Source organism: Vitis riparia, chromosome 16 (genome assembly GCF_004353265.1).
Source record: "Vitis riparia cultivar Riparia Gloire de Montpellier isolate 1030 chromosome 16, EGFV_Vit.rip_1.0, whole genome shotgun sequence".
NCBI lineage: Eukaryota > Viridiplantae > Streptophyta > Magnoliopsida > Vitales > Vitaceae > Vitis > Vitis riparia.
In genome coordinates this window covers 8,204,781-8,229,665 of record NC_048446.1, presented here as the reverse complement: position 1 = coordinate 8,229,665, position 24,885 = coordinate 8,204,781, and the positions used below count along the sequence as shown (strand labels likewise).

The 24,885-nt window shown below is 37.8% G+C and overlaps 1 protein-coding gene across 3 annotated transcripts in view; it reads left to right on the top strand.

Moving 5' to 3' along the window:
* The window catches only part of LOC117933708 (protein ARABIDILLO 1-like), a 60,554-nt gene that overhangs the window by 18,403 nt on the left and 17,266 nt on the right, over nt 1-24,885 (top strand). For all 3 annotated transcript variants that reach the window (XM_034855206.1, XM_034855205.1, XM_034855204.1), the window contains 3 exons: nt 6,031-6,158; nt 12,429-12,516; nt 13,717-13,811. In XM_034855206.1, the coding sequence (XP_034711097.1) occupies nt 6,031-6,158; nt 12,429-12,516; nt 13,717-13,811 (311 nt within the window). The remainder of the gene's footprint in view (nt 1-6,030; nt 6,159-12,428; nt 12,517-13,716; nt 13,812-24,885) is intronic.

The following is a 24,885-nucleotide window of genomic DNA, read 5'->3' as shown; positions in this document are numbered from 1 at the left end:
GGGTTATCGTTGTTATTCCTTTGAGACTCATCGCTATTTTCTCTCCGCTGATGTCACCTTCTTTGAGGACTCACCATTCTTCTCCATCTCTGAGTCTCTTCCTGTTTCTGAGGTCTTACCCCTTCCCATTATCTCCCTACCTGATGCAGTGCCTTCTCGCCCACTTCAGGTTTATCATTGCTGTTATCGTGTCGCTGTTTCTCCTTCTTTGGCCGAGGTACCTGCTGACTCTCTTCCTATCCTTTCGGCTTTTCCTGCCACGGCTTTGCCTCCTTCTGTTGACTTACCCATTGCTCTTCGGAAAGGTAATCGATCTACTCGTAATCCTCATCCCATTTACAATTTTTTGAGTTACCATCGATTATCTTTACCCTATTCTGCATTTGTTTATGCTATATCTTCTGTTTCTCTTCCCAAGAGCACCCTTGAGGCTCTTTTCCATCCAGGCTGGCGACAGGCAATGGTAGTTGAAATGGCTGCTTTACACTCCAATGGCACTTGGGTTCTTGTTGTTTTACCCTCTAGTAAATCTACAGTTGGTTGTCGTTGGGTCGACACAGTTAAGGTTGGCCTTGATGGTCAGGTTGATCGCCGTAAGGCCCGCTTAGTTGCTAAAGGCTACTTAGGTTTATGGTTTTGATTATGGTGATACTTTCTTTCCTGTTGAGGAAGTTTATATGGAGCAACCACCTGGTTTTGTTGCTCAGGGGGAGTCTGGTTTAGTGTGCAGGTTAAGCCATTCTCTATATGGCTTGAAACAACCTCCTCAAGCATGGTTTAACCGTTTTAGTTCTGTTGTTTAGTAGGAGTTTGGCATGTTTCGCAGTACAACAGACCATTCCGTTTTCTATCATTATAACTCTTCGGGGCAGTGTATTTATCTGGTAGTTTATGTGGATGACATTGTCATTACAGGCAGTGATCAGAATGGTATTCATAAACTAAAGCAATACCTTTTCACCCACTTTCAGACTAAAGACTTGGGGAAACTCGAGTATTTCTTAGGGATTGAGATAGCTCAATCCAGTTCCGGTGTGGTTTTTTCCCAAAGGAAGTATGCTTTAGACATCTTGGAAGAAACCGGTATGTTAGACTGTAAACCGGTAGACACTCCTATGGATCCAAATGTCAAACTTATACCAGGACGGGGGGAGCCTTTAGGAGATCCTGGGAGATATCGGTGACTTGTAGGTAAACTGAACTACCTCACAATTACTCGTCCAGACATTTCTTTTCCTGTAAGTGTTGTTAGTCAATTCCTATAGTCACCATGTGATAGCCATTGGGATGTTGTAATCCGCATTCTTCGATATATCAAAAGCACACCAGGCCAAGGTGTGTTGTACGAGAACAGAGGCCATACCCAGGTTGTTGGTTACACAGATGCAGATTGGGCTGACTCACCCACAGATAGACGTTCCACTTCCGGGTATTGTGTTTTTATTGGAGGTAACCTAATATCCTGGAAGAGTAAGAAACAAGATGTAGTGGCCAGATCTAGTGCTAAAGCCGAGTATCGAGCTATGGCTCTGGCAACATGTGAACTCATATGATTGAAACATCTTCTTCGGGAGTTGAGATTTGGAAAGGATGAACAGATGAAGCTCATCTATGACAACCAAGCCGCTTTGCATATTGCATCCAATCCAGTCTTCAATGAAAGGACCAAACACATTGAAGTTGACTGTCACTTCATTAGAGAGAAGATCGCATCAGGATGTGTGACGACTAGTTTTGTGAATTCAAATGATCAACTAGCAGATATTTTTACTAAATCTCTCAGAGGTCCTAGAATTAAATACATTTGTAACAAGCTTGGTGCACATAACATATATGCTCCAGCTTGAGGGGGAGTGTTAGATAGTGTACAGTTATTTAGGTTATTTACTTTTCCTTTTCCTTTTCTTTCCTTATTGTATTGTGGGTTCTACTAACATGTATATATATACCCAAGTCCAATGTGTATTATTAACAATTTTTCAATAACAAAAATTAGGGATTCTCCCTTCTCTCTTTTCACATTAATCAAAATGTTGAAAAGAGATCTGAGGTGGCAGGGACATTGATGTGCTCAGATCTTGAATGGTTTGGCCGTGGAGTGAGTTCATAAATCAATAATTTAAATGTAATGGGATAATTAAAAAATTTCTAAATAATTAGGTTATTCTTAACTATAATTAGTGGGGATTCAACATATTTGAGAATTTCCAACGCAATTTGGAAGTTATTCATATTACATAATATTTGGGCAGTTTGAAGAATGTTGTGATTGCTGAAATCTATGGATATATTTATGGTTGTTCAATTCGTAGAATAAATCAGATGAATTATCAAGATAAGTTAAAACTCTTAGAACAATCATTGCAAACAGACTTAGAGTTGGTTGAATCCTTTTCTGGGGTTCTTACAAGTGGAGAGTATTGCAAGTGATATAAGGAACAAGTTAATTTAGAGGAGTTCAAAGAAACGAGTTTGCTATAGTCCTACCACAAGGCTCTGGTTGCACAATATGGCATCTTTCCCTGCTATGGAGATAGGTGATTACTACTCAAAAAGTGCTATTTGATAGCTTTTAATTAATCCTTTTAAACACTTTTGAGTAGTAGTTAGTGCCTTTTAACCCAATTAGCATGTTAAGGCCCCTTTCAATCAATTCTAATCAAAATGTGTAAGTTTTGGTGTTTTTGTTAGTATTTTGATCACCAAAGCATTAGGAGATTGAGGAGAGTTATATGGAATCCTTGGCAAGCAATGTGAAGCTTAGAGGAATGAAGAATCAAAGCCTTGAAGCACTTTTGCCATAAACGAGTCTGGAATGCAAAGGGAAAGCAAAGAGAAATCAGCCATGGAGCATTCTTGATGACAGTCACTGCAGCCACTTTTGGAGCACTTCCTGATGTCCAATTTATGCATGCTATATGTCATTTGAAAGCTTAGGAAGTCAACAATCCAATGCTTCAAACCGTGTGCAATTTGGAGCTGAAATGAGGAAGTTACAGCCTTTGGAAGACAACTGCTCCAAGCTGAAGGAAGGCTTCAGAAAAGTGCTGCGAAATCACCATTTTGTTGCGAAGTGATTTCGCAGCCTTTTTGCACAGTGCCATGGATTTCCCCTGAAGTTTCACGCCGCGATGGAAGCCAAACACCACAAGATGTAATCCAGCTTCACAAAGGTGTTGAATCAGCCTTTTGCTGCAAAGAAATTTCGCAGCCCTTCTTGTGCACCTGCGAAATCTCGCAGACCTCATTTTGCACAGTGCAACGGTCCTGAAGCTTCCCTATAGTTGTGCGCCGACTCTTTTAGATCTTTTCTTCTGATATTTTTGTGTCTAAATTTCCATTTTCTCCTTGTATTCAGCCACTCATGTAATTCCTTAGCTAGGAAGTATCCAAGGAAGGGTAAATTACCTTCCTATATAAACTCTCAGGAAGACTCTCGGAGGGGCTTGTTCCAGGAGAATCCATCATATAATATATGTGAAATTGACGAACAGAGCACTTGCTCTGTTTCTTCTATATATTCTTGTTTTCTCATTAGTTTTCTTTCTAGCCAATCGAACTCTGAGGATTTTTCCTTAGAGGATGAGAGGCTAGGCTCTTTGTCTCTTGGAGTGAAGAAAGCCGGGTAAGTTTCCTCGTGCATAAATTGGAAGTTTTGTTGTTTTAGTTTTTAATGAAAAGAAAGTGTGACCCGTTGATGGTTTTTATCTTTTTAGTTAACTTAAAACGCCTTTAAATCACCTGGGCTAACACTTGGTAAGACAAGTGATCTCCATCCATGGAGATGCATTAGTTTACCCCTTGCGAGCCTCTGGGAGGTGAGTTGAAGGTAGGATTTTCTAGAATTGCCAACACTTGGTAAGCTTTTGGACTCCAAGGAGACATCCATTAGTTATCTCTTACGAGCTTGTGAAGGGTAATCCAAGGTTAAAGATCACCTTGAATGGCAAGTGCTAGGTGAGAGGTATGAGCCATTGCAAGGTGCATCAGTGAGAGGGATTTAGTGTTTGAACCCATTAATGGGAAGCATCTGTAAAACACCGGTTGGAGAAGGAACTATATGTTAATTCTCTAATGCGAGGAAAAGAAACAAGTGACCGGAACTTCCCTTTTTGTATGAAGAATCTGAGCCTAGTGATCTGAAACTCCAAGAAACACTTTTCTTTGTAAGTAAAATCAGTTACTATTTTTGGTTAGTTTAAAACCGAACCTTTTTCATTCAAACATTTTTATGTTTTCTTTTAAAGCTAACCTTGGAATGAAAAGGCACCAATTCAGCTTTGAATTAATATCATTTGCAAAGTGAAAACCCATCCCAGTGAATGATCCTAGAGCCACTATGCTATAGTAGCTTTGTCTTTGCTACCCTAGTATATGGTGTAATAGGTTATAAATTTTGTTGATTAATCCCTCAATCAAGGAGCACCAGCTGGACACGAATCAGCTAAGACACCAATTAGGCATGAATCAATAGGGGTGTTTCAAAATTTCTTAAAGGCAGGTTTCCTCGCAGGCAAGCAATGTGGGTGAAATTTCCAACAAAAGATCATCTAATGAAGCAAAGTTGGGACATTGTTCATAGATGTTGTCGATGCAAATGCCGGGAGGAATCCGCTAATGACATCCTAATTTTGTTATGAGTGTCTAACTTATCGAGTCTGAGTGTTTCTCTGACGTGAATTATGTTCTCTCCCATAATAGGTTAAAGCATGATGCTTGGATGACATGTTGGTTTTGTAGACAAGAGGTGCAAGGAAGTTTGAAAATTGCTCCTCTTTGTTTTGATTGGACTATTTGGAGAAAGGACAATAAAAGAACTCTCAAGAGTGGATCAATCAGAGCTAGTGGAGAAAATTTTCTTTAATAGACAAACAATTCATTTCCTTGAATTGCATAAGAAACCCAAACAAGGGTGATTTATCCTTCCAAAAAACATGAAATTTGACTAAAAAGAAGATAGAAGCATTAAATAAAAGCAAACATGGAAGTCTAGAAGCAAAAGGCACAAAAAATCTTCTGATGCACAACAATTCCAGAAAGGAAATATGATGATAAGTGGTCATAGAGTTAAAAAAAAATTCCCTTACGAAGACTAGTTGAGAGGTCCCATGCTTCGGTGGAAAATCCACTATCTAACTAGTTGAGTGGAATCGTAGTAAAAAAGGACTCCAAAACTCTAGAAACATCAATGATTTGATGCAGCCAATTATCATATCTCCAATGACATGATTAGCATTCCAAAAGATGAAAATAGGGAAATCACCTCCACAGTGAAATTGGGTAGTGCCATAGTTCTAGTCAAAACCAATCTCTCCAAGAGGGCCTGAAACTTCATCTCAATAGCTAATGCTAAAAGCAGAAAATTTAAAGGCCTTGAACATGCTACCCCATGCTCCTTGATTGCACCTCCTGTCCCAGCTAGTCTAGTTTACCTGAAGAATAACCATCAAGTTTAGCTTGAGAGTACCTACTGAGGGAGGTCTTCATTCAGTTTGCATCTTGGATGCACTCCTGGATGAACATACAATACTTCAATTTTGCCATATGAAGCACAAAGGTGTCCCGCAAAAAACATGTTTGGCTAAAGCTAAGAAGGACAAAAATGTACAGCCTTGCAGAAAGCCCCCATAGACCTCCATCTCTTCTAAAATGGTTTGGCATTTCTCTTGACCCATATCATCCAAATCAAAGTGAGAAAGACCACTTCCCACAAAATTTTGCCTCTAGGAAGAGAATATCAAAACCCGGAAAGGCAACAATGATTATATCTACCACACTCTTGGAAATGATCCAAAGCATCTCTACCAGCCTAATAACCTATGACAAGGCCCTAAGGCAACTAGACAATGAAGGAAGAGGTTGTCAACCAACTCACTACAATACCAGGTTTCAGTTGCTCCAACTGCACATGGATGTGTATGTCCATGAACAAATTAGTGACAGTATATACATTTGTATTATTTGTAAATTATGCTCTATGAGCAAATAATTTAGTTGGAGAGGGATTGAGGTTCTTCTGTGATTGATTAGGCTGCTCGTGCCTTGGCTAATTTGGCTGCCCATGGAGATAGCAACAATAACAATTCTGCTGTTGGGCAAGAGGCTGGTGCACTGGAAGCACTGGTTCAACTTACTTGTTCTCAACATGAAGGGGTCAGGTAATTTTTTTTATTTTTTTTTAATTATCAGATTTCACAAAATTTTATATTTGAGGTGTGCTCCATGTTAGCAGTTGTTTTTCTTTTTAGGACCATGAATAATCATTTGTGATACAAATTTCAGGCCATCAATTGATAAGAATTGGCTTGAACTTTTTTCACCTGAGATGAACCAGAAGAGTTCAGTGTCTTATACATTTAAGTTGAATGGTGCATTTTCAATCCTATCATAAACTGACTCTAAAACTATTTTTGTTTGGAAAGAAACCAACTCTAATTGACGAAAGAATTGAACTTCAAAAACAATTGAAGATAAGGAATGAATGAATAAAACTTCAACATTATTATTACTCTGAAATGAATTTGTACATTTTTCTATTGATCTACTTGCAATAGTTTGCTAGTTGTAGATGGAAAAGTATTAGTAACAACAAGGAGAAAAGTAAATTTAGAAATAAACAATCCATGGTCCAACTTTAAAACATGATTAGAAAAATAAGGGTTAGTCTCAAAATATTTGTAAGGATCAAAGCACTTGTACTCTTTATGTGCTTTAGAGTGTTCCAAAGAATACACATTTGATGAATTGAGGATCAACCTTGTCTTTGTTTGGAGAACTATGAACAAAGAAAACAAGCTCAAACTGTAGAACAGAGAGACCATGGGACAACTAGGCATTACACAAAATATAAAGTTTTATTGCATAGAAGGATACTGATTTATAAAGTGACATCCAATGAAAGCAACATCATCTTATTAAAATTTTGGAACTCTGATATGAAACATAAGGAACAAGCAACATCCAACACATGCTAATTGTTCCTTTCATTAACCCCATTTTGTTTGGTTGTATATACACATGAAAATTAGTCTATAATTGTAGTTTATAGTCAAGAGCGTTATCAAATAAAAAATACCAATTGAAGATCAAATTGATTTTTATTTAGTCATAAAAAAGTTTAAATACAACTAGTACTTCACACTTTTTTCTTAGCAAAAATAACTAGGTAATCTAGGAAAAATCATCCATAAACTAACAAAATTCCTGAATCCTTAAATTTTAGAGATACAACGTTACATTTAAATAAGCCAAAGTAAAAGGGCTTGAACTCCTATTATTAATTGGAAAAGATAATCTATGGTGTTTGCCAAGTTCACAAGACTTACACTCGAGTTTATTCCAAATCTTTGGAAATAATCCTAAAGAATGTAAGTGCTCCAAAGAAGCATGATCTAATCTATAATGCCACTAAAGAGGAGTAACAAGTGAAGAAAGGGTAGCAACAATAATTCTTTTTGCTAGAAAAGCATGACCCAATTTGCAATGCCGGTAGAGAGGAGTAAAGAGTGAAGGAAGAGCAGTAGTATCTGACATCTTTTAATCATGATACCAACTTTCAAACTATTTGTCAAGATAGTAGATCCCTATTTGCTCAAGCTCTCCATTAATCATGCTTTTTGTGTGGAGATCTTGAAAAACACAATGAGAAGGAAACAAGGTAACAACATAATTAAATTGTTTGGTAAGATAACTAACATACAACAAATTAGCATGAAATGTAGGTCTGTATGGAATGGAATTGAGTTTGGATGAAGACAAGGAAATGAGATGGATTACTCAAGCAAAAAATAGATGAAAATAATTCCATTAGCAAGGACCAAGGGTGCATTAGAAAGTTAACTTAGAAAGTTATGAGCACTCCCCAAGTATATGACAAGAATCTCCAAAAGCTATAACGCATGGGAAGGAAGACTAACTAGAAGCAAAGGAGTATGTGTACCCAAATGTGCCAATGTAACCATAGGAGCACAAATGTCAGATTCAAAGGAAATATTTGAAGACAATTGAGCTAGTTTGTTATAGTCATCCTAAAACAAACTAGTAGATTTCATATTACCATTAACAATTTAAATAGAGATATGAACATCAATTCCATCAATGGAGGGGAAAACATGATTATAGAAAAAATAATAATGCATATATTGAAATAATTTTAATGAAGAAATTAATATATGTATAACAAATTTATAACCTTAGACCGATAAACTCAAGAAATAATAATATATTGAATTCGAAACACATTAATACTAAAATGATAATATATTTAATTTGGATATATTGAAGAATATAAAAGAAATGATAATATATGTATATAAGTATTTTTTTATTTAAAAATATTTATAAATTTATATTTGGCTTATAAGAGGATACTTAATACATATATTTTCATGTACTTATTACACAAAAGGAAAATTGGTGCAGTGGCTTGCGCCATTGCTCTCAAGCTTAAGCACCTGGTTCAAGACTTCATGTGTGGGCTTTTTTCTTTGCTTTTCATCTAAAGGCAATCCCACATTAGAAACATCAAAGAACACAAACATCTATTTATTAGATGGAGTGCTTGTAGTAAACGGTTAGCTTTTATGCGGGTTGGGCTTGATTGGGCAATTGGGCTTGTGTTCTTGGATACTTGCAATAAATGCATGGTTTGTTTATTAAATAGAAAGATAAATGGGGAGACATGCCTAAATAGAAATGGTGAGATGTGCTGATAAGGAGTTGAAAAGTTGGCCATATCACCAAAAAAGTTGGTATTACATTGATATATTGCCAATAAATCCACTACAAACATAAAAAAAATCCGAAAAATCTGTGAAAGGAGATATTGAGTTGGATATCATGTCAAAGCCATCCGACACTCAACATATCAACGAAAAATTGGCAATATTTCCTGATATTTCCCGTCCATGCCTACAAGTTTTAAGTCAAATTAATGTGAGTAAATAGTCTTCCCTATGCAAACTTGTATACCTTAATTAATTAGCATGTTGTAATTATTCTGATTATTCCCAAGCCATCAATTAGCATGCTCCAAGTGTTCAAATAAGCCCAAATAAATCACATAATTCATCAACCTATTTATTATTACTTCAAACCAACTTTGATTTTATTAATTAAAGTAAACTACACAAGCAAACCTTTGCTCCTTCCTTTAAAAGATACTTAAATTAAAATACTTAAAACCCTTATTAACTTTAGTTTATAATTAAAACATGATTATAACTAATTAAATTCAATTTTCAAATAAACTTTACCATTTATTTGCTTTAAGAGATTGTTTGGAATTCAAATATACAAAAAACACTAACCTTTGTTTTCTTTCTCCCCTTATCTCCTTCACTTTCTCTCTCTAACTTCTGTCTATAAGCCCACCAGTTTCTATAGAGATTGAGGCTACAAATGAAGTCGAACAATCTTTTTACATAAGGTCTAAAAGCAAGCATGAGGTGACAAGCTTTAAAGCTACTATTAACCAATATTTTCCAAATTGTACTTAAGTCCCCCTACTTGTAGCTTTTTGTGCTTTTACACCCACCAATAAGTCCCTCAAGTCCTCTTAATTAAAATTAACCCCCATGGAGCTAATTCATGAGCTTAAGCTACTAATTAATCGTAATTAACCTTAATCAAAGATAAACTTATAATTAAATATGATTAGCGTTAAACTAGTTTTAACCTCTTATTAAGCACATTTAAATTTAAGTACTAAGATAATCATTATTATTAATTTAATTACTACTAGGTATTACACCTTTAGTTTCATTGGAATAATTTGAATTCCATCCTCTCTCCAAATTTGTGATTACTACCAAACACTACATAACTATTAAAGGGGGAAAATAGGTATTACAGGACTTTCAGTGAAGGAAAGGAATGTTAGATAACTTCAACATTGATGCAAAGTTGCACTATACTTGCATGTCACACCATGACCATTGATACATCCGAGGACACATCTCCCACACTAGCAGTAAGAGAATTGTTATTGTACTTAAGATGTCAGACTAGTACTTATATCACATAGGCATGTGAAGTGACTTAACACTTGGATGTTGTAGCATGATATTGCAGTATTGTATTGTATCATAGGGATGATAATACAAATAGGGATTTTTCTGGCTAATATTTTGTGATCTGTTTGGCTAATGTTTTATGATTCTTTTTTTATACCATTTTATTTGAGAGAAATAGCTGTCTTATTTATTAAGAAAATAATAGGCATGGCTACTGTAGTGGGGTACTAGATCATGGGGAAGAAAATGAAACTAAATTTTTTTACAGCTAGAGCTCTAAGATTGATGTTTTGATACCATGTTATTCAAGAGACAAATATCAACCTAGGTTTTTGTAGCTAGAGTTCTAGGATTGATGTTCTAATACCATGATATTTAAGAAAAAAAGTTCTTATTCATTAGGAATATGGTACGAAGTATAAGTGTATATGTGTGTGTGTGATATTCAAATAACACAAAAGTCTAAACTCCCCATGTTTTTTCTCTTATTGTTATCTTTTGTTTATTATTCGTAAACGTTTATATTCAAATAACACAAAAGACTATCCTTTTTCTATTGTTTGAATAGTAAAATTCACTTTTTTAGCAAACGATTCCTTTATGCAATTGTGTGCTATAGAAATTGAAAGGAAAAAAATATTTATACTAAATAACCATGTCTGAAGTAAAATAAGCTTATTCGATATATTCCCCATATCCACAACCATGAAAAGTTGATTAAAAAAAAAATCAAATAACCATATCTGAAGTAAAATAGGTGTATCCAAAAAAGATCATGCATCCATAATCATGTACAATTGAAGTCGAATCCTGATATCATTGGTTTCACCTATCTATATGATTTCTTAATTATAAAAAACAGGGGAGAATGTCTCTCCTTTAACTATCGGATGTTCCCATCAGTTTGGTAGTTTTTGAGAAACTCCTATATCCATTGGATATTTGATGTACCTTTCCTTTTGAAAGTCAAATATATTCTCTTGTATCCAAGAAATTTGGTGTCTTTTATATTTGAGTGGTTGTGCTTATGATGCACTAGCAGGCACTTAGTGGAGGAATTGCCAAGGATCGAACCTTTCGAGCTTCTTAGGCTTTTAGGCATAACCCACGGGACCTGGCTAAGGATTGGAAAGTAAGGTACAGGCAGGGCCACTGGAGTGACTGAGGGTTGGATGATCCTATTTAGGCCCTTAATGAGTGTTTTGAGCTCTAAGCAATGCCCATTCATAATTTTTGTTGCCAACAAATACATGCTTAGTAGGAGATGTGGGCCATTCCTCTATTCATTAGCATTTGTCACTATATGTGATTCTTTTGGTTCACTTTCAAGTCTTCATTTATGCATTCATTGCATGTTAATTTTCCTCATCTTTGTGGAAGACAATGGACATACCTTCCCTCCCCAAGAATTGCATATCAAATAGACAACGGACTCAAACTTGGGACCTCCCATTTCTGAACAGAGTATGTGCCCATTGAACACCCCACAGAGGATGCTTGTCAATTCTCATTTTCATCTCAACTATATGAACCTGATCTTTTTAATTTTTTTTTCTTTTTTAATTATTTGCTTTAGATTTTGTTTTCTGACCATGTTTTCCCAATGTTTGAGGGTGATTTAGGCCACTAACCATTTATTGATTAAAAAAATTAATTAGAAGGGAAACAGAAGTCTTACCTCCAAATTTAGAGAGTGCACATGTTTGCCACAAAAGATTGAAGAAAATGTCCAAATAAATGAAAAACAAAAGACATCAATATCTCAACTATATATTCTATAATCCTGTTGTCAAACATTATCTTTTTTATTTGCATGTATTGTTGCTGTCTTATGAAGATTCCTCTTTAGATTTATTCATAAGCTCCAATCCTTGGTTAACGATCATTGTCAAAAGATCCTACATTTCAATTGCCTGTGCTTCCTAATCTTTTTTCCTCCCAATTGCAGTATAACATGTGCTTTATTTTTTACTGCTTGTTTAAATTAATATTCCTGTTGAAGGTGTGCTTACTTGTCTACAATTTTAATGTGCCTTCTGTATATATTTGCATTCTGTGAGTTAAGTTCTAAATAGATTCAGTTTAATTTTAATTCACCCTTACAGTAGGAATTTGAACTTGACACATTGTCAAGTGTCTTGCCATCTTTGTTTATTTGTTTGATGTCTACAACAAAATCTGCTCTAACTTTTATTTTGCAGATAACTAGATGCAGTCATTATCGTGTGTGTGGTTAATCTTGGTGATTGGAATAGTTTGAATTGTTTCTTTACATTTATATTCTGTTGTCTTAGTGCGAGTTAATTTTAAGTTGAATTGACAAGAATAGCATGGTGTTAGCTTGACTTTACAGGCTTCTATATTTTCCTAATATTTATTCATCTAATTTGATTTCACATATTCACTTACAAACAGGCAGGAAGCTGCTGGTGCTTTGTGGAATTTGTCATTTGATGATAGAAATAGAGAAGCCATTGCAGCAGCTGGTGGTGTTGAGGCCTTGGTATAGTATTTTGTTATTGTGCAGTGCCATCTTATTGAATGTTTTTAAACATTTGGTGTGGTCATGCTTTATGGTCTTGATCTGATAATATCCTATCCTCAATGCTTTTTGTTGCTGGATGCCTTCTCAATGTCTTTGTAGGACACCTCCTATCAGTATTTTCATGCTAAGTTTAACATGGCCTTTTGCCCTTGTAGCAAGGATGCAATGAACTGAGGTCTATGTTAGTTATGAACCATTAAGGTGTTAATGTATTGCTTGACCTAATTTGCTGATCATGAATGATATATGATACATTTCTCCATATTAGAGTTAGAATTAGGGGAGCATTGTTGCAATATGGCAGCTGTTTGTTTGGTTTTACTAGTCTCTTCTTTCTTACCATGTCCAAGGTTCTTCGTCTTAGCGACCTTATTGTAAGCATAACTTCTTATGTTTTGGTCATTCTATATTCCTCTTAATTCATTTTTAGTTTGATTTGTGCATCCAGAAAAATCGTATCATTTCAGCACAATTCCAAGAACAAAATTTTTGGGGCAATCCTTGGTTTCTTTGGTTTCCTATAATTTGGAACTCAAAGGAAATTATTGGTCATTAGCTGGTGTCAAAATGGGTGCCGAGTCTCCATTATCTATGCAGATGATTCTGCAGGTTCCTTTATCTCTTGCAGCAGTCTTGAAAGAAAAGATAATGGATGTAATCATTACATAATTGCTACAATAACATGTATAAAGTATATACATGTATGTTTTTATGTGTGTTATGATATTTCTTTTCCATTTTTTAGTAATGTAAGACCTCTAAGGTGTGATAATATGTATGCAGCCTTAGGGATGTTGATGTCCATGTTTATCACAATCTTTTTTGTTTTTCCTTTTAGTGCAACCTTTTGTTGATAAGATACATAGGATTGAATGTTGCACAAAATAGCACATGCACCAGCATTTTCCGTTTTCAAATGGGTGAAACTTTATATATGGCTTTGTGATCTCAGGATGATTGTTTACTCATCAATTTGGCAAAATTCCCCTCTTCTAACTTTTCATAGTTTGCTTGCTACCCTGGACTGTTACAAAAATTGAGTTGTGCTGTAATTTTTTGTTTACTTGTTTATTTTTTAACATATTATTTATTTTTTATCATCTAGCAATGCTATGGTATTTTACCTTAGTGGAAGTTTGTCTGATTTTGATTATGTAGGTTGCTCTTGCACAAACTTGCTCAAATGCCTCCCAAGGTCTTCAAGAAAGGGCTGCTGGTGCTCTCTGGGGATTGTCAGTATCAGAAGCTAACAGGTATTGACTGAATCATGTAATTCCTTTATATTGTGTAATTTTATTTGGAGTTATACTTTTGCATTTCTAATCCTAAAAATCACTGGTGAACCAAGACATTCTTTTCATTGATTGCTCCATTTTTTGTGTTAGAAGAAATAATTGCCCTTTTAAATAAACTTCCTATCAGGTTCTATGAACGATAGGCCATAGAAGTGGTCATTGAGATGCACATGTGAAGTCATTATGCTCTGTGCTAAGTTGATACATTATATCATGTTGTGTATCAGAAGTTATTTACACAGGAGATTCTTACTATTAGGCACCAGAGGGTAAGTGTCCTAGTATTGGTCCCCCTGACAAATCATGACTCTGTTTTGGAATCCCTCAAAGAGGCAGAATGAGTTTGATTTTTGAAACCTTTGATTAATGTAATTGATGATGTTTTTTAGTACTAGAAAGTCATCATTATCTACAATTTTTTTCTTTGGGTAGGGCAGCATTATCTACCATGTAATGCTATTTTATCAAAGATAGTTCTCACATAGTTTTAGTTATATCAAGGATGCTATGGGAACCTCTGGGTACAAGGTGATTCCTCCACGCCCTTGAGGCCTAACTCAAGTGGTAAAGGGATGGGGAGGGTTTGTGAGAGGTTCCAGGTTCAAGTCCCAATGGGGAAAAACATTTACCTATCAAAAAAAAAAAAAAAAAAAGAGAAAAAAAAAAGGATGATTCCTCCGCTTTTACTCCCTAGGCTGGGTCAGATTTATAGAGAAGCTGAAACAGTGGGTTGCGTTAGAAAAGCATGTTTTTTGTTAATGAAGTCAGTCTTAATTGGCCAGAGAATATCAATTTATGTGGAAGCCAAGCCCAAAAAGTTTCCAAATATTTACAGGATTTGTTGGATCTAGTGGGACTTTGGTTAATGTCATAATACTTTAAGTTGTTGATAATAGGAATGTTACTTATAAACAAAATTGTGTTATTTTGGTGCTGCTTAACAAAGGTTGAAATAACATAAGACCAAAATGACAGAATCCAAGTTAGTTGTCAATTAAGTTTGATGCAATTTCAATGAGTGATGTAAGAACTCCTAGATGTTTGGTAAGGGTAAACTTGTTACTTTCTATGCCATAAGCTATTCAAAATGTTTAAGGCACAATTTCAACACATTAAAGTTAAGTTTCTTTGCTTGAATTTATTGAATTTGCAAATTTCAATGTTCCTTTGAATTAAAAATAAAAAATAAAAACTGAAAAAAATAAAAAAAATAAAAAACAAGAAGAAAAGAAAACCAGAATGGATGAAATTGGAAAGTATAGAGCGAGAATTTATTAGTGGGGTTCATTGGGAGTGGTAGTATGCCAAGTAGATTGATAACTATGAATTGAGGATTATGGTCTAGTGAAGGAGTTTGAGATTAGCAGGGATAGGGAAAAAGAATCCAACTTTCAGTTTGTAGTTGTAGATGATCATGTTTTCCTCGAGGACCAAGTAAGAGTGTATGTATAACCTTGATCTTAATTTTTAAAACTTCTAGGATGGTTATATGTAGGTGAAAACCAAGGTGGGGCCAACAAAACATCCAAAACCTTGAATTTCCTTAAACCCATTGAAATTTGTCTTTATTTTTAATTTCTTTTCTTTTTGGTCTTAGTTTACAATAGTTAGTCCAATGATTACAACAAATTAGATTGGTTTAAATGAGGTATGAGATATTTTAATAGGAATTTTAGATTAAAAAGTGTTGATTGAATAATTAAAAGAAATTTTATCGTATTTGATTCAGTTTCCTTCAACTTTTTAATTATTTTATGTAATATTTTGAAATTATTTATCATTTTATTATTTTTTGTTAAAAGTTTTGATAATTGATATATTATAAAAAAAATGAGTTTATTTAATTATTTTGTAACTTTCTTAATGATGATTTCTCAATTTCAATTATATTCATAAGGCCAAGCTAGGACAAGCTTGGTAAGGGAATTAAGTTGTAGAAATAATTCAAACCAAGAGGGTTGTGGATTGGGCCAGATGGTTCTCAATGGGAGTGAATATGGGTGGAGGATGGGTTAGTGGGTGAATGGAAGTGAATGTGTCACACCTCACTAACATCTTTAAAAACATTGATAAAGGGTCATTGTAAAGTAGGAAAGGTATTGGGATGGATGTTTAGGAACTCTCTTCGATTAGAAAATGAAGCTAAGAATTATTTCTTGGAATGTTAGGGGGGCTAATGAAAGTGTTAAGAGGAAATTGAGTAAATATATGATTAAAATGCAGAAAGCCAATTTGGTTTGCTTGCAAGAAAAAAATAATTCAAGAGATGTCGAGGGAGATTATTAGGAGTTTAGGGGTTGGCAATTTTTTGGAATGGGGAGCTATGAGTGCTAGGGGCGCTTTTAGAGGTGTTAATCTTTTGGGGTAGCAGAGTGGTAGAGCTACTAGATACAAAAGTGAGTGTATTTTCAGTTTCTGTAGATAAAAAAATTATGAGGATGGTTTCGTTTAGATTTTCTTAGGGGTGTATGGGCCCACCTTAAAGAGAAAAAAGGAAGAGTTTTAAGCAAAGCTAGGGACTATTAAGAGGTTTTTTAGGTGATCCTTAGTGTGTAGGAGGAGATCTCAATGTGGTATGATTCCTAGGGGAACTTAGTTGTGGAAATAGATTGACTTTGGCCATAAGAAGGTTTTTAAAGATTACTGATGAGCTTGAGTTATGAGATCTCCCTTGGGTGGGGGTTAAGGGGTTGAATCATCAATCATTTTCAAGATTAGACTGGTATTTGGTGTCTAAGAGTTGAGAGAGTCACTTCAATGGGGTAGTTCAAATTTCTTTGCCAAGACATGTTTCTAATCATGCTCCTATTTTACTAGATCAAAGAAGTTTGAGAAAAGGTCCTATCCCTTTTTGGTTTGAAAATATGTTGTTAAAGGAGGAGGGTTTCATAGACTTATTTAAGGGTTGGTGGATGGGGTTTAACTTCAGTGGTACCACTAGTTTCATTAGCTACAAAATTGAAAGCTTTAAAATTGAGTTTGAAGGTTGGAAATGCATCCATTAGAAATTAGTTAGCTTTAAATCAAGTGGGTTTTTAGGACTCCAAGGAGTGGGTGGGCCCCTTAGTTCAAGAAGAGGATGAAGCTAGGGCGTTAGCTAAGGAGGAGTTTCACAAGTAGTTTCTTTTTGAGGAAGCAACATGGAGATAGAAATCTAGGGAGATTTGGTTGTCAAAGAGGGACAAAAACACTAAATTGTTCCAAAAAAATGGCCAATGCTCATAAAAGAAGGAATTTGATGGTCGAATTAAGGTTAATGGTGTGAGGCTGATGTAGGACAACCCTAGGATGGTTGCCTACACTCAAGGGTAGGTGGACTAGGGTTTTATTTTTAGGGTGTAGGCGAGTGCGATGGTGAGGAGGGGGAGGAGGAGTCGGCGCCGCGAAGCAGAAGGAAGGAGTGCAGATTCATAGTGGAATCCAAGGCGTTCGAGATTATTGGGGAAGATAGAAAAGGAAAAATCCAGGTCCTCATTGTGGAGAAGAAGGGAGGGGTTTCGTCATGGGTGCGATTGGGATCGTACAGTCTAGGGTTTTTCTTGGAAGGCCTGAATCTCTGCATCAAGGATGAGGAAGAAGCAAGATAGGGAAGGGAATGGAAGGAGCAGGGCCGAATGTATTCCATGTCACGAGGAAAAAACAAAGCGGGGGGATTTATTAGGCTAGGGGTTTCTGATCTAGAGAAGAAATGATTCTGCATCTTCATCCCGAGAGGTAGAAGGGATAAAAGGGGGTGGATGATCATGGTGGAGAAGCTTAACCAGATGGTAGGCTCTTTTGGTAGCAGACCAGAAACCCAGGAAGAAAAGGACATGGGGAAGATTGTTGGGGGGAGATCGTATGCAGCAATAGCAAAACGAGCACTGTCGGGTAACCTAAATGCAATCGCAGTGAAGGTGAAAAGGGAGGAATCAATAGAATTGCTAAAGAAATTGGAACATTGTGTCGTGGCGAGCAGGAAAGACAACCTAGGGGGAGAAGATGACCTTGAGAAGGTGGGACAACTTTGGGCAAAATCGTGGGAGCTTAAGGGTAGCTTAGGGCTGGCTAAGTTGGATAAGGGAAGGATTCTACTGGACTTTGAAGATTTGGAAGAGGCCCATCGTGTTGTATCCTCAGGAAATCGCACGATGGATGGGATTCAGTTAGGGCTGGATTTCTGGAGCCCTAGGAGTGGATGTTGGACAGAGGAGGAAGAGACAGAGGAAATTTGGGTGAGATTATTTGGGCTCCCAGTTTCGCTTTGGAGCCCAGAGGTCTTGAAGAAGGTGGGGGACGAATGTGGCGGCTTTATCACAGTCGATGACCAAACGAAATCGATGGGCGAGCTCCAGTGGGCCAGAATCTTGGTGAAAGGGAGAGGCGAAGCGAGACCGAGTGTCCTGGAAGTTGAAGCGGAGGAGGAGGTCTATGCTGTATCCTTATGGTGGGAATGTCGTCCGGTGATAAGGAGGAGTTGCAGACAAAATGATGGCCGTCACAGTAGTGAGGGTAGGGGTGAGGAGATCTCACGCGCGGAGAAGCGAGTGAGGAAGGGGTGGGTGAGCGTGGGTCTCGAGACCCTGCACTCGTCAGTTGATGGGACGGGTGAGCAGGGGGTTGGATTGGGTCGGGTTGTATCTCAAAGCCCGACATCCAGGTCTTGGTCTCCAACTGGTCCATTGCACCTCTTAAGCCCATCTGTGAATTCAAAGGAACTAAGAGGGGCTGGTGGGCCTGGTCTGAAGAGCGGAGTCATGGGCTTGAAGATGAAAGGTGTGGCTGCTAGCCCAGAAGCAGGTCCGTCGCACAGGCGTGATGAAGTGGGCTGCTCTACTGTAGGCCCAGAGTCGCCAAAAGCCCAATTGTCAAACAAAGGCCCTGATTTAGTTGTAAAGCAAAGGGAAGGCCCAACTTCCTCAGCAGCCCAAGATCAAAATAACACTCAGAAGAAGGCTTCTCTGTGGACAGGACCTGTTCCAGGTAATCCTCATGTGCCAGAGCCTTTTGTTGCGCGGGAGACTGAGGAATTGAGGAAGGTATATGGAGTGGCTAGGATATCATAGACGGATAAGGCGCTTAAAGAGGAGTCAATGAGGTATGGAATGGGTTTGTGCTCTTGGGGGAAAAGGGTTTTGGAGACCTCTCATCTCAATTCTTTTTCTTTTGATCGGACTCCCGGGGGGGAGTTTTTCGATCATTCTGGGGACTGGAATGAGGAAGATCGGGCTGATAATACAATGTGGTTAACGGTGTATGAGGGCTGTAATGAAGGAAGCAATGGAGGTAAGGAACCGGGAGCAAATATAAGTAACAGCGATAAGGGCAGGGGGATGTTTGGGGTCGGAGATATTTTTGATGCCCAAACAGAGAGAGGTGAGCAGGAGGGCAAATGGGAGGAGAGTGGTTTGGCGAAATTCAGCCAATTCCTGGGTTTCTCCACGGAGGGGTTGGAGAAGGAAATCCTGAATTTTCTGGCCAAAATCAGAAAAGAAGGGAGAAAATCCATAGTAAAGAGCTACTGGAAAAATCTAAGTTCGAAAGGGAGTTAAAAAGATTGGAATGCTCCATTAATTATGAGGGGGGAATTAAACAGAAAGGCTCGGTACAGGGCAAAGGGCGCCAGATTGTGATTGCCCAATGAAGATGAAAATTATGAGTTGGAATGTGAGGGGAGCAAATGATAGCTCTAAAAGAAAAGTTATTAAGACGTTCATAAGGAACCAGAGGGTGGACTTAATCTGTATTCAGGAGACAAAAATTCAAGCTATGTTGGACAGCATTGCGAGAAGTTTAGGATCCGGAAGATTCCTAGCTTGGAAAGCTGTGAATGTGGAAGGGGCTTCGGGAGGAATTCTAATATGCTGGGATAGAAGGACTTTGGATATTCTAGATTGGGAAGAGGGTCAGTTTACGTTATCTTGCAGATTTCGGAACGTAGAAAATGGGGCTATATGGATTTTTAAGGGAGTGTATGGATTGTTCTCCAAAGTGGAAAGGGATGCATTATGGGATGAGCTTGGGGCGATCAGAGGGTTGTGGGAAGACCCTTGGTGTATATTTGGGGATTTTAATATCACTCTGTTTCCGCGGGAAAGGAGTAGCCAGAGGGGAATGAATTCAGCAATGAGGAAATTTGCTGAAATTGTAGATGATCTTGGGCCGGTGGATCTTCCCCTTCAGGGGGGCGAATTTACTTGGAATGGGGGACAAAACAATCAGGCATGGGCAAGATTGGACAGGTTCCTAGTATCCCCTAGTTGGATAGATCAATTCAATGGGATTAATCAGTGTAGGCTGCCACGTCCGATATCCGATCATTTCCCAATTACGTTAGTGGGGGGGGGGGGGATAAGACGGGGCCCGACTCCATTCAGATTTGAAAATATGTGGCTTAAGGTAGAGGGCTTCAATGATCTTGTTCACAGCTGGTGGCAAGGAATTGAGGTTAGGGGCAGTGCTAGTTACAGATTGGCTACTAAGATGAAGGAAATCAAACAGAAATTGAAAGTTTGGAATAGAGAAGTCTTTGGAAAGCTGGAGAGCAACAAATCCTTAGCCTTGCAGTAGGTGGAATTCTGGGATAGGGAGGAAAGTGAAAGAATTCTGACTGTGGAGGAAACAGAGATCAAGAAAGAGGCAAAGGATAATTATAGAAAATGGGTGATTATGGAGGAAACTCATTGGAGACAGCTCTCTAGGGAAATATGGCTGAAGGAGGGGGATAGAAACACGGGTTTCTTTCATTGCATGGCAAACGCTCACCGTAGAAATAACTCTTTGGAGAGAATAAAGATCAATGGGGTGTGGCTGTTAGAGGAGCAGGAAATCAGGGAAGGAATAGCTAATGAGTTTCAAAGTTTGCTTTCAGAAGATATGGGGTGGAAGGCGGACATAGGGAATCTTCAGTTTGATTAGATCAGCCTACAAGAGGCTGAGAACTTGGAGAGGCCCTTTACAGAAGATGAAATCCATGTGGCTTTGATGGAGATGAATGGGGATAAAGCCCCCGGTCCGGACGGCTTTACTATGGCATTTTGGCAAAGTTGTTGGGAGTTCATTAAAGAGGAGATTTTAGAAATGTTCAAAGACTTCTACGATCATAGCTCTTTCCTCAAGAGTCTCAACAATACTTTCTTGGTATTGATTCCCAAGAAAAGTGGGGTTGAGGATCTTAGAGATTTCAGACCTATTAGTTTCTTGGGGGGGCTCTACAAGTTGTTGGCTAAAGTGCTAGCTAATAGACTGAAGAAAGTAGTAGGTAAGGTGGTCTCCATTTCTCAGAATGCCTTTGTGAGGGGAAGACAAATCCTTGATGCCTCTTTAATTGCAAATGAAGTGATAGACACATGGCAGAAACAAAAAGGAAAGGGTATTATATGCAAATTGGATATAGAGAAAGCCTATGACAGCATCAACTGGAAGTTCTTGTTGAAGGTGTTACAAAAGATGGGTTTTGGGTCTAAGTGGGTGGGGTGGATGTGGAGTTGCCTATCTTCAGCTAAATTTTCAGTGTTGGTTAATGGAGTGCCTGCAGGTTTCTTCCCTAGCACTAAAGGACTTAGACAAGGGGATCCTTTGTCTCCTTACCTCTTCATTATGGGGATGGAAGTGCTAGATGTTCTTATCAGGAGAGCTGTGGAGGGGGGGGGGGGGGGGGTTTATCAGGATGCAACATAAGGGGTGGAAGTGGTCCTCCAATGAACATTTCTCACTTGTTTTTTGCTGACGACACAATTATATTCTGTGAGGCCAGAAAGGATCATCTAACTCACTTAAGTTGGATTTTATTCTGGTTTGAAGCGGCTTCAGGGCTAAGGATTAGCTTAGCCAAGAGTGAAATCATTCCAGTTGGAGAGGTGATGGAGATGGAGGAGTTGGCTGTTGAGCTCGGCTGCAGGGTGGGGTCTTTACCCTCTCAGTACTTGGGTCTTCCTTTAGGGGCTCCAAACAGAGCGCCTTATATATGGGATGGGGTGGAGGAGAGAGTAAGGAGAAGACTAGCTCTTTGGAAACGACAATATATTTCTAAAGGAGGAAGAGTCACCTTAATAAAAAGCACTTTGGCTAGCATGCCAATCTATTAAATGTCTATTTTTAGAATGCCCAAGATAGTTGTTAGAAGGATTGAGAAAATGCAAAGGGATTTTTTGTGGGGAGGGGGAAATATGGAGGGAAAAGTTCATCTGGTTAATTGGGAGGTGGTATGTACAGACAAGGATAAAGGTGGGCTAGGTCTTAGGAAGCTAGCTTTGTTGAACAAAGCTTTACTTGGTAAGTGGATATGGAGGTATGCCTGTGACAAAGACAATCTGTGGAGACAAGTGATCAAGGTGAAGTATGGGCAAGAGGGTCTTGATTGGAGGCCCAAAAAGGCAAATGGGGCGGTTGGAGTAGGGGTTTGGAAGGAGATTTGGAAAGAATCAGAGTGGTGTTGGGATAACATGACATTCCGAGTAGGGAAAGGCAACATGATCAGATTCTGGACAGATGTGTGGTGTTCAAAAGCTTCATTGTCTCAGTGTTTCCCTCATCTCTTTGGTATGGCTGTGCAAAGGAATTCAACGGTGGAGGAAATGTGGGATCAAAATTCGGGTCAAGGAAATTGGAACCTTCACTTTGTGAGGGACTTCAATGATTGGGAGTTGGAGTTGGTTGGGGACTTTCTCCACATATTGAGGGGTTTCAAACCCTCCTTGGAGGAAGACTCAGTTCTGTGGAGGAAGGGAAAAAGTGGTCAGTTTAGGGTCAAGGAAGCTTATAGTTTGTTGGCGAAATATGATGATATAGGTTTTCCTGCAAGAAGCATTTGGGTGGCAAGGGTGCCAACTAAAGTTGCTTTTTTTGCCTGGGAGGCGACATGGGGGAAGGTGTTAACTTTGGATAGACTTCAAAGAAGAGGATTTCAACTGCCAAACCGTTGCTTCTTGTGTGGCTGTGAGGAAGAAAGTGTAAATCATATCCTTATACATTGTACAGTGGTTAGAGCCTTATGGGATATTGTTTTTGGTTTAGTTGATGTGAAATGGGTTTTTCCAGAAACTGTAAAGGAGGTTTTAGCTAGTTGGAGGGGATTGTTTGTGGGAAAGAAAAGGACAAAGATATGGGATGCCATTCTGTTGTGTATTTTTTGGACGGTGTGGAAGGAGAGGAATAGATTAGCTTTTAGGAGGGGGATATTGAATGTTCAAAAGTTAAAGAATTTTTTTGTTTATAATTTGTGGAGTTGGGCCAAATTGTATGTAGGTGAGGAGGCGTTCTCCCTTATAGGCTTCTTAGAGTGGATAGCTTCCACTTAAAGGGAGGTGATTCTTTGTTTTTGTTTTTTGAGGCCTAAGCTGCTTTGTATACTTCCTGTATGCTTTGCGGCGTTTTGCCTTTTTAATGCATATCCTTTACTTATCAAAAAAAAAAATTATAGGATAAGAAATAGAGAGAAAGAAGAAACAATGAAGAAAAGATAGAAAACCTTAGAGTCTCACTAAGGCCTTCTAGGAGTCTCACCTAGAAGAAAATCAATGGAGTCTCATCATTGAGGGTTGCAACCTTGCAATGAAAGAAAATATAATATTATTCATAATAATTTATTCATTTGATTTACATTGATTAACCTATTTATAGACTTCTCTAAGAAATCCAAAATCTACTAGGACTCTAATAACCTATTATGATTCTAATTCTAATTATAACATCCAAAGTCTACTAGGACTCTAATAACCTATCATGACTCAAATTCTAATTATATTATAACTCAACTAGCTAATCCTAATTTGACTCCAACAAATACCAATCCCAAAATTCTAATTAATATTAATTCTACTTAAAGTTTACTTATGTCTTCCCTTTCTTCCTTGAATAAACTTTAAAAGGCTTTCCCCTATCAGAGGCTTACTGAGGATAGGGAGATTGAGGAATTTTATTTGAGACAAATGATTGGAGACCTAACATCAATGGGTTGGATTTTGAGTCTTTGGATGGGTTAGAAACAGGTAAGATGGAGGAACCATTTTTGGAAAAGGAGGGGTTTAGTGCCTTGTTAGAGTTGAATGGGGACAAAGCCCTAGGATTGGATTAATTCTCTATAGCTTTTTGGCAATTTTGTTGGGACTTTGTAAAAGATGAGGTTATGAGGTTTTTCAAGGATTTTTAGGATCATGGAAGGTTTGAGAAAGGTCTTATTACAACATCTAAAAGGCATATGATCACATTAAGTGGAATTGCTTGCTAGCAGTTCTTTTTTTTTTTTTTTTTGATCAGAAACGAAGAGAAATATATTAATAGAAGGAAAGATACAGGAGAAAGAAAAGAAAAAAGAATCAAAAGAAACCACTAGAAGGATGAGAGGTCCTTCCTACACAATCTGAACAACAGAAAAACACCCAACATTAGCTAAAAACAAAGAGAAACCCCCACAAACTCAAACTTTTGAAGCGCAAACCTCACTCCAGTTGAGTTGTAACACATTTAAAGGAACTCCTCTAAAAGCTGCAGAACAAGAAGCCCAAAGAGAGGAATAGAACAAAATCAAATCCCATAACGTCTCTTCCGATCTCCCCTTATCCTCAAAAATCCTATTGTTTCGCTCTTGCCACACTATCCAAACCAAAGTAAGGCAAGCAACTTGCCAAAGAGTCTTGCCTCTTAAGGAGTTCCCCAAGCCTTTAAAAGCAATAACCAACATGTCCTCAAAACTCCTTGGAGGGACCCAAACCAACCCAGCCAGCTTGAACAACTTGTTTCAGAGTCCAATGGTAATAGGACAATGAAGAAAAAGGTGATCAATCGACTCTCCATTTCCTTTGCAAAGAATGCACCATTGAGGACAGAGGGACTTGTAGGGTCTTCTCAATTGCAACTTATCATTGGTGTTCACCTTCCCATGAGCTACTAACCAAGCAAGGGCCTTAACCTTTGAAGGGGCTTTTGAACTCCACAAAAACTTGGCCGGAAGGAACAAAATAGGATTAGAGACTTTTGACAAGGCCAAGAAAAAAGATTTCATTGAAAACAAGCCTGATGAAGACAAAGACCACGCTCTAGAATCTGCCAAAGA